The sequence below is a fragment of the Haematobia irritans genome, chromosome 1, assembly GCF_050003625.1.
Source record: "Haematobia irritans isolate KBUSLIRL chromosome 1, ASM5000362v1, whole genome shotgun sequence".
NCBI classification, from domain to species: Eukaryota; Metazoa; Arthropoda; class Insecta; order Diptera; family Muscidae; genus Haematobia; species Haematobia irritans.
The window spans coordinates 1,421,939-1,432,729 of record NC_134397.1 but is presented as its reverse complement, the minus strand read 5'-3'; the positions used below and the strand labels follow the sequence as shown (position 1 = coordinate 1,432,729).

At 32.9% G+C, this 10,791-nt stretch overlaps 1 protein-coding gene across 1 annotated transcript; it reads right to left on the bottom strand.

Moving 5' to 3' along the window:
• Positions 1–1,126: 1,126 nt before the first annotated feature.
• On the bottom strand, positions 1,127–6,600 carry LOC142237024 (uncharacterized). Its single transcript, XM_075308343.1, has 9 exons — positions 6,311–6,600; positions 6,117–6,210; positions 5,716–6,057; positions 5,492–5,649; positions 5,317–5,430; positions 2,569–2,635; positions 2,353–2,504; positions 1,435–1,548; positions 1,127–1,302 (listed from the first exon to the last, which is right to left on the bottom strand). The coding sequence occupies exons 3-9, from the start codon at positions 5,875–5,877 to the stop codon at positions 1,182–1,184; spliced, it is 888 nt and encodes a 295-aa protein (XP_075164458.1). The 5' UTR covers positions 5,878–6,057; positions 6,117–6,210; positions 6,311–6,600; the 3' UTR covers positions 1,127–1,181.
• Between the last annotated feature and the right edge of the window lie 4,191 nt (positions 6,601–10,791).

Genomic DNA, 10,791 nt, shown 5'->3' with positions numbered 1-10,791 from the left:
AGAAACGGTTAAAATATTATGTTTAAAAGGAACATTTTTGTGAAATTCGGCTGATTTGTGTATATAGGGACCCTATCTTAATGTCAGCCGATATGGCTGACATTTGAAAATTGTATTTCATGTTTGTCCACTTTAGCCTTGCTTAAGGATTATAATAAAAAAAAATTGTATTTTCGAGTTTTGCAAAACTGGACTTGGCCGAAAATTGGAAAAATTAACTTTTTCGACCTTTTAAATTTCTCAATTATTAACAAATCATCTTTTGATACGACTGTCGACTTTTTAATGAGTTGTCTGCATACAAAAAATTAAATCACATTCCCCTTTCAATTCAAATTCCTCTTAATTTTTTTGAAAAGTCAATTTGTAGGTTAGGTTAGGTGGCAGCCCGATGTATCAGGCTCACTTAGACTATTCAGTCCATTGTGATACCACATTGGTGAACTTCTCTCTTATCACTGAGTGCTGCCCGATTCCATGTTAAGCTCAATGACAAGGGACCTCCTTTTTATAGCCGAGTCCGAACGGCATTCCACATTGCAGTGAACCCACTTAGAGAAGCTTTGAAACCCTCATAAATGTCACCAGCATTACTGAGGTGGGATAATCCACCGCTGAAAAACTTTTTGGTGTTCGGTCGAAGCAGGAATCGAACCCACGACCTTGTGTATGCAAGGCGGGCATGCTAGCCATTGCACCACGGTGGTCGATTTGTAGATTTTTCAAGAAAATCGTCCACAAAAAACTATATATACAATAATAATCTCTACTCCAATGGTTAACCCTCTAATGCCCCAATTTTTTTGCCAGCTGATTAAATTTTCAATGTTAACGACACAAAAGCAAGAGAACTAAGCAAGAAAAATTTATACCGTAAAATTCAGCATATGCTGCAAAGCATCTTGAATAGCTTCAAATAAGTTTTCCTTTTATTTTGCCCATTTTTGTTGTCTTAAGGTATGTTTTACTAAAAGCTTCCTTATTAAATGAAGCCCGCCTAAAGGCGGGCTTGGGCATTAGAGGGTTAAGTTTAAGATTTAAGCTCGCAATTTTTATCATGCATGGAGCCGAATGACTGTGTAGTCTTGGCCAACTACTAAAAGAATAACAAAATAAATAAAAGCCATTTTAATTTATTTTTTTCTTTATTTATGAGTACTAGTAGGATTCAGAGACGACATTCACATGTCATCAGTAAAAGGTGATATGTTATTGAAGCTCAGTGGACAGTGACTGTGTAAGATCTGCTGACAGTTGCCATGGTGCAAGTAAGGAAAATGACGTTTGTCTTCACTGTTAAGTCTAGAAAAGATAAACAAATAAATGTTATGTTAATACAAAGTTTATGTCAATTCAAAACTCATTTTATAAATAATTTTAAAATAAATGAACAATTTAAAATAAATGAAAATGACAAAAAAAACAACATCTTACGTGAATATGTATTTTAGGAGTTTAAATAATATTCCTTTGTTGATTTGAGTATCTTCGCCTAAATGAGCAGCACAAAAAGCTTTCAAAATACATGCCTTGCCATCGAAACCAATGCTACAAAATTCAAAATCCACAATTTAAATACGACCTAAGCTAATACCATAAATACCCGTAATGAGATTCAATTTAAGGAAAGAAAGAGTATAGGGACAAGGCAACGTCCCTATACCTTGTCAACAGTTGTTAAGAACAACTGTTTCATCAATGCAAATATAAAGTTAATTGCTTCATAAACATGCTATGGACTTCTTACAAATGACAAGACAATTCAGAAACATGATAGGCTCTGCGACAATGTCCTTTGAGAATAACGCACCGACTCGATTTATTTCTATATCCATCCGTCCGTGCAATAGATGTAAATTCGTGTAACGACTACAATCAAATTTAGATATACTTCCCACATATATATTTATCTTCCGATTTTCATAAATATGATCTTATTATCCTCACTTATTAATCGTTATACGAAACATGAACGTGCGAAATATTAACCATATCGCTTTAGATTTAGATATAGGTCGCATAATTATGTATCACCCGACTTTCACAAATATGGTACCTAATTTTGAATTGCCTTCATATTCACTAAGCTCACTACTTGCTTCATTTTCTCCTTAGTTTCTTTTTGGTATTTGGTACTTGATTCCAAACTTTAACAGCACTTATCCAAATAGAATTTTGATAAAATTCTATTCAAATGCCATAGTGAAATTCAAATGATTTTCGTTTCGAAACCCGATCACTTAATGAGAGTGACATGTGACAATTATTGCGAATTTAAGATGATTTTCTTTGTCGCCTTATTTCTTTCTTTTCTTTCAATTGAATTTATTTACTTCCATTTACATCACTTACTTCTCCATCAAATCACCCAATACTTCATAGGTATCACGACGGAAGGGTCTTACTTTCCTATCGTTTTCAATTGGATAATTGCAACGGAAACCATAGCCATGGGCCCATATTGTTGGCTTCGGTATGATATTATTCTTCACATTGGCCCTAAACTATAGGAGAGAGAAGATAATTCAAATATAATGTTCTTTGTTTAGCCTGGTCTAATGCATAAACCTGCATATATGTAATACCCACAATCATGCGACTGGTATCTAAGAAATCCAAATATCTCTTGCCCCTTCTTAATGGCTGTGGTGAACTAACTGTCACCGCCTTTAGCGTTGGAGAACTCCGCAATGTTGTTTTGCTGACATCCAGATGACTTCCGTTGACGGAAATAAATGCAATTTCCTTATCCGTATCACTTGAACTTGATGCCTGCCCCGTAACCAACAGGGAAGCTTTAGCTAAATTCATTGTGGAGTGCGTAAAAAACAGGACGACAAGAACTACAACGCCACTATTGAATGACATTCTACAGAATTTTTTATTTCAAATTTTCCACTTATGTACAACGCGTTTATTTTTATTTTTTTGGTATCGTAACTGGTAGATTGAATGTGACCACCAAATCTTTTTCACACAGAGCAAGACAAGCTTTAACTAGTTTTTTTTTTATAGTTTTTTTTTTTTTTGAAATACTCAATGCCACAGTAGAATGAGATGTCAGTTAGAAACGATTGACTGCGGGAAAAAATTTTACTTTAACAACAAAGCGTTAGTTGTTGTAGAAAACCAATGAAAAGATAAAAATCGCTTTCTTTTTCACTAAAATGCATGATGGTCTAGCAATACCTATGGGTGCTAATTGCATTAATTTCATAAATTAGAACTCATTAGTTTCAAATATGCTGTGCCCTAAGGAGACATAATGTCTTTAGAAAAAATAAAACGAAACTATGTCATCGCGGATTTCTCATTCCCGAAATTAATCTGAACCCTTCTTAAAACTCTCTAAAAGAATCATGTGTTAATAATAGACTTGTTTTCTTTTATTATTGGGACTAAAAGCAAACAGAATACCCGCACAGAAAAATGTTCACGATCTATTTCCAATTAAAATTTTAATTGAATTTTAAAAAATATTCAATTAAAAACTTAATTGATTCAAACAATTTTTTAATTAGAACGAAAATCAATCACAAAAATTATATTTTATATTTTTCTTGCAAGCTAACCCTACGTGGAAAACACTGTTGTAAACACAAAGATTCCATGTTCTTTAAATACGAATGTCATTTTTGGGTAGCATAGTTGATAAACTTTAAATCGAAGACATTTTATCCTTAGAGTTTAATTCGAAGCAGCTTTTAATTCGATGCTTTTTTGTATCTTGACTATATGTTAAAACGTTTGCAAATAGGAGAAGTTTTTCAAGACTATGTTGTAAAGATTCTTTCCTTCACAGAAAAAAAATTCACGAAAACTTTTCCAATTAAAATCTTAATTGAGTTTTAAGAAATATTCAATTAAAATTTTAATTGATTCAACAAATTTTTTAATTGAAACAAAAATCAATCACACAAATTAATCGTATCAATTAATTTTTTAATTGGATCAATTAATTTTTTAATTGACTGTCAATTAATTTTTTAATTGATACTATCATTTCTGTGATTGAAGACATTTCAATTAAAAAATTAATTGGATCAATTAATTTCGTGATTGAATCAGAAAAAAATTTTTTTGTGTGTTCTAAAAAATTGCATAATTTCTACTTGAAGTGGTATTTGAATACGGAATTTTACGTTACGATGAAGGACTTCAATTTTACAGAATGAAAAAAAAATACGAAAAAGTCCCTAAATTAAGATTTGTACGCAAGTTTTAAAATGAAATGGATTGTGTCTTAACCCTTTCACCAACGACTCCAAACTCTAATTCCCCACTTAGTTTCGATTTATTTCTCGACGGTATTTTAAAGAAGAGCCTCTTATCTAAATAAGCTATAAATATTTTCCATATTGCTGGGCACTAAACTGTATTTTCATAACATTTCTTGACAATAAACAAAAAATATACAATTTTGAGACAATTTTTCTACTGTACGTCTCTAGTAAATGGATATTCATATAAAAATTATAGTCTATATTATTTAAGATTCTTTTTTGGTTTTTTTCCAACACTTCAACAAATATTACAGACCAAATAGCGTTTAGTTTTGTATGAACATTTGGTCACAATTCAAGAATTAAGTTTTCAGAACAAACAAATATATCTTTATAAATAATTGAGGAAGGCCTTCCAAATTGCAATATTTTTTCTACATGCTGTTAGTACAAGTAGAAACAGAGGAAAAATGAAATTTTTTTAACATTAGTTTTAATTCGGTAGTGAAAGGTTAAATGTATCATTTGTGAAATTCCTGAAAGTTATGCTTGGAACCGTTTTTTTTTTCTGCGAATTATTCGACTTAATTATCTCAATTATGGACTTACTAGTTTTGAACAAAATCTTTCACTGTAGTGATTCGAATTTATTGTTCCGTTTGTACATAAAACTAGTTCTTCAAATCCTTCGTAATTGACGTGTTTAATAAAAAAAAAATTAACTAGTTTTGAATATTAATAAATACAGCATAAATCGTCCTATTAGATGGACGAGTATCTATGTAATTCAATAGTTTTTTACATTTGTTTTCTCTCTAACCTACCCTGTATCTCAGATTAAGATACTAAATACTGAAAGGAACTGTGAATCTTTTGTAGGATAAATGACTGAACTAGTACCGGTCGTTCCATTTAGTGGATTGTCCATTGGAACTTGTTCGTTCCGAAACGACACGCTAGTAGGTACGCCCAAAACTCACTATTTAAACTCAAGAAATGCTATCGAACGATTCCCCTTAGCCCCATATTACTGATATTTTTATAGCCAATACCCAAATGCTTACCACCGGATATATATATTTCTTATACTTACGTGAATAACCGTTTCAGTAGTTTGAATAGCATGCCCTTTCCCACATCCCTATCAGAACTGAAATGGCCTGTACAAAACGACTTAAGTAGACAAGCCCGGCCATCTAAACCGTGACTGAAAAAATATCAAACATCACATCTACCATCATCCTGGAAAACGTCTTCAAATCACTTACCCATCTAAGATATCAGTTAGACCTTGAAAAACATCTCTTTTATAGAAGGGGCGAAGACGGTCTGCCTTATCGGGAAAGGGAAAATTAACACGAAAACCATAACCATAGGCCCACAGGGTATTCACTTTAAGGATATTGTTCTTAACATTGCAACGCCACTACACAGGACAAAGAGAGTCTATGATTGACTTACCACTAAAGTTGACCATGACGAACAAACTTACCGACATTCGAGCACCCTTTGTGAAGTCCAAATAACGGCGGCTTCTTTTCAATAATGGTGATCCATTTGAATTGGTAACGTTTATTGTTTGACCTCGAATGCAAGCCGATAAGAAAAAGGCAATACAACCCATTGTCATTAGGAGGAGGCGGAATAATTGCATTGCTATGCCAATGGCAACGATGCCAACGGATCCAATTAATAGTTTTAATATTTAATCAAATTCTTCCACTACAGTACATAGGAAAATGAATGACAGTGCTCATCTAATCAGCAATGCCAAGGGACAGAGATAGATACATTAGTATTCTATCTATCCGTTATGTGCTTTGCGTTTTTTTTTCTGAAATTTATAGCAAAGTGAGTTCTCAAAGACATTGTAATTCCAATTGATGTTGTTACCACCACTACTGCCACAGTTGTCTTTGTTGTTCCTTGCCGTTGTCTTTATAATTTGCTTTCGTCCTAGTAAGCCTCTGCTGCCACTACAGTTAATCTGCAATGTAAAGTAATTAATTATGCACTTTTTAATAAGGACCTTGCATTTCCGCTGCCATTCGCCTGTCAACCTGTCCACTGCATGCCTACCAACTTACCTAGCTATCTATCAGCCTGCTCTTTATGATGCTTGAGTATCCTTTAATGTTCTCTGCTACTGTTGGTCATATAGTAGTATTATGTTCGGTTACGAATAGCTCACCTCTGAGGAAGAGTTGTAGCATTACTGGTCAGTGGGCGAAAGAACAGAATGAGGCAGGCAATTCGAGAAACTATTCAGCATTGAAAATAATGTCAACTGTGATGGCGGTCTGTTTGGGTACTTTTTCTTGATTTTGTTTATCTTTCGCCATTTGTCTTCATTCGTTATTTATATTGACCAAGACCGAGAGTGCGTCAACATGTCATCATGATTGTCACATCAGTTAATTCTTGTTAAGGCAAGCAACAGCAACAAACAAATGTCATTAACACCATATCACAGGCAAATGTAGGCAACATTGGTCAAAAATCGAAACCAACAATTGTCCCGAATATGTAGTTGTTGTCCAGCCACCGAGTCAACTCTTTATGATCTATCTTTCCTTTGTTTGTCACTGAACAATGGGATGCTGACAATTACTCAAGCAAATAGAAGCAAAATAGCTTGATTGTATAATTTGATAAGAAATTAAATTCTACTACGTCAGGAACAATTTTCAATTGAAGAAGGAAAGTTTCTAGAACTGTTATTTTTCCAAAATAGCTGCCCAAATCATCAATATTTTCGAAAAAGGAAATAGGTATATTAATTGAATATGCATATTATGCAGATAATCACAATAAAACTTAAGAATCTGCAGAAGAATAACCGGCAATTTTTTTAAAGCTACAATATAACGAGCAATGGTAAACTAGACATAGCCATGCAGGTCAATTTTTAATTTATCAAATCTCTTTTGACCAGGATCACAATGATTCCAAAACCAATTAAAAAATTAATTGATACTATTAATTTTTGTGATTGATTTTTGTTTCAATTAAAAAATTTGTTGAATCAATCAAATTTGTAATTAAATTAAAATTTTAATTGGAAAAATTTTCATGAAATTTTTTTCTGTATATGGAATAAAAAATTCTGTATATGGAATAAAACATTTTTCGTGCTGAAACAAAATCAAATGCAGCTATTTTTGAAGCAAATGGTATCAGTGCAAGAAAATTGGATCAAATTCCACACAGATGTGCTGAGTGTCTCGTTGGGGTGGATAGCAATTAGCTACTACGAGGTACACCATCTTGGCCAGTGGATTGACCTTACACTTTACTGCAATCAACTGAATCAACAATCAAATAAAAAACAAAGGCTAGAACTGATCAACAGAACCCTGACCTTGCACCATCGGACTATCATTTGTCTCGGTCAAAGTTGGCTTCGAGAGAAACCTGCACAGAAAAAAATTTCAGTAGTTAAACTAACGCTAAATTTAACTTATTTTTATTTGAAACAAATTATTTGCTAGTAGTTAAATTTTATTAGTTTTTTTTTCGAAATTTTCTACAGCTCAATGAAATCTTACTTTTTTTAAGTATATCTCAAAAATTTTATGAACTAAACATTGGTATAAAGTTCAATGACCGTACACATAAATTCAATATGAACTAAAGCAAACGAAGATTTTCGTACGACTCTCAAAAATAGTAAGAATGAACTACTGTATGGTTCAAATGGCGATGATTTGGCGCCAATGATTTTCTTCTTTATTTTTAGTTCATTTTTTCTTCTATGAGAGGATGTAATTTCGTGAACTGCAGTTAAAAAGTACAACAGAGCTTTAAATTTTCCTGGTTTTAACAACGCTTTGTGGAAATCTCAAAATGTGGAGTAAAATTTAGTTCTATTTTCGTGCGAGGTAGTTCATTCTTCCTATAAAACAGTTCACTTTTTTTCGGTGTGTGAACGTTATTATATGCTATAGGGGTTTTTTTAAGTTTTCGCTTCCTTGTTGATGAAGAAGCCCAAATCTCGTCTTGACCAAGGTTTGCCCAATATCTTCCCTGAATTATTCGATTATATTGTAGCGTTTTATTTGATTATTTATTTATTTGTTGTCTTTGGATTAAAAAAAATCCTTACAGACAAAAATTAAAAACTATACATATATCAAAATCAGAAATATATGAAATCTTGTTCAACATAAACTAAAATCAAGTTCATAATAATTGGAGATATTATTGAAGTCATTTAAGGCATGACTCAACTAGGCTCATTATAATTCGTTGGAGAAAATCTTCAATTGTTAGTCTCAGTCTTATCTTCGCTTGCCTTAGGTACGCATTTCTCTCAATAATCTCACTCACAAATGTATTGACCATGTAATTCAATATTGATTCAACACAGTGACCTACTGTACGAAATTTACAAGCATGTTTATGCTTTCGATGCTGAAATTGGAGCCATAGGTCTCAACACGTTGCACGTAGATTTAATCGGCAAACAAAAACATTGGTCATAACCATTGTAACTTCAACCGCGTCCAGAGTTTTCTGCAGCTAACATAATAAACCAACAACAACAACAAGAACAAAAACATAGTCATCCGTTAACACTCAACCAAAATCCCGTTAAAAAACGGCTGTATATCCAAGGTAACACATTCACACGACAGTGTGAAAATTCTTTCGAAGAGCCGAACATTCTAAAGCCGTTAATTCAGTGTTCACGCCATTGCTCTACTTTTACACATACACTCACACACAACAAAGCCAGAAACAATTGAACTGTGTCGCGGCTATTCAAATACAAGTGTGATGTTCTACTCCCCACCCCCTTCTCATTCACCACCACACCTCCTTTTCATGGAACATCGGCATTTGGAAAGGGAAAACTCATTCAGCTATAATGCAAGCAGTGAGGATTTTTGTTTATTTTTCAGTTTTCTTTTATTTTTGTGAATGTGGCTTTTTGGGACGAAATATTTTTGCCATTTAGGCCTTTGTTAAAATACGATTGTATTGACAAATGCTCCATTGGCATATGCATAAGGTCACAAGTTCTTTGTTCTCTTTTGTATTGACAATCCCATGCCTAATTAAAGGATTATTCCATATCTAGCTCACTGAATGGCTAAAGACAAAGGGCAATATTTTTCTTAATAAAGTGCGGGAAGAATTTCTAGATCTCTGAAGGCCTATAAAAGCATTCATTTAATATAATGCTACTCAAAATCCAATATTAAGAAAACAATTGTGATAATTTCTTCCATAAACTAAAATCAAAGTTTACTTGAACTCATCGGTTTTGACCTTCGCTTAAGGATTTTGGTATTGGTTCCGAGCCAAAGATGTCACCTCTTTAAAATATAGAATACACGTCAAGTTATAACAGATACTTCAAAGCACACATGTTTTCAACTTCAAACCAAATATACAAAATCCTCAAAAAAAGTGTTTTAATCTTCAATATAAAGATTCAACATCTCAGTTCATTTCTTTCCTTTAAGGAAACAGAGGGACCCAAATTTCAAAGATTCATGAAAGATTTAAAGAAAAACATGTTCAAAAGTATATTTTTCAGTATAGACTTATAAACAAAAAATGGATATAGATATAGTTATTATCCAAAATTAATACACTTAACACTTAAGTATCTAAATTATTAACTCTTAACACAAACTTCAGATTTTATCCAAATGCTGAATCATACTTATTTGCAAAAAAAAAAACTTCAATTGGATCCAAAGATTTTGACATTCTTGATATTGATTCCAATCCAAAGATGCGGCTTCTTCAAAACAAAAACACTTTTTAGGTTATTGAGCCTTAAACCAAGGCTCTATAAAATTAAAATTACTCGCAAAGCTATGCACATACAAGTAAATGTAAAGGTGGGTACTAAGTTCGAGTTTAGCCGTTGAAATCGCCATTTTTTCACGATTACTATTCTTTAACAATCCATTTTCAAGAATACAATCTTTATGAAAAATTGTTTTGGGTTATTCTCCATCAAGTTATAGTAAAATTTGCAACAAAGAGGTACAATTTTATAACTTGTTTTACTGATTTAGTTTTCATTTTATCGGCTAAACTTGATCTTAGTACCCACCTTAAGGGAGGAAATCCAAATAATAAAAAATCTAATCATACAAAGTAAAACGTTTTTCTTAATTTCACAAAAAGAAATTTAAACCAATTATATCCTAAAAATATGTCATTTTTGAAGTTTTTTTATTTTTAATCCAAAGATGCAATATCTCAGGTAATGTAAAAACTACACTAATAGAAAAAATACGTTCCAAAATTATGAACGGACGGTAACAAAACGGAAACGTTCACAAAAAACTCAAAACGGAATGTTCACGGTTCAGTCCACGGGCGTTCACGATTTCATCAACGGCTTTGGAGCCACCGTTGTACAATGGTTAGCATGCCCGCCTTGCATACCCAATGTCGTGGGTTCGATTCCTGCTTCGACCGAACACCAAAAAGTTTTATCCCACCTCAGTAATGCTGGTGACATTTCTGATGGTTTCAAAGCTTCTCTAAGTGGTTTCACTGCAATGTGGAACGCCGCTCGGACTCGGCTATAAGGAGGTCCCTT

What these genes read in the sequence shown, in the direction of transcription:
- LOC142237024 (XM_075308343.1), bottom strand. Translation starts at nt 5,877, where the DNA reads ATGCAATTATTCCGCCTCCTCCTAATGACAATGGGTTGTATTGCCTTT. An exon ending in TGGGTATTACATATATGCAG is followed by an intron (nt 2,505 to 2,568) that starts GTTTATGCATTA and finishes TCTCTCCTATAG; the next exon opens with TTTAGGGCCAATGTGAAGAA. An exon ending in CTCCTAAAATACATATTCAC is followed by an intron (nt 1,303 to 1,434) that starts GTAAGATGTTGT and finishes TATCTTTTCTAG; the next exon opens with ACTTAACAGTGAAGACAAAC.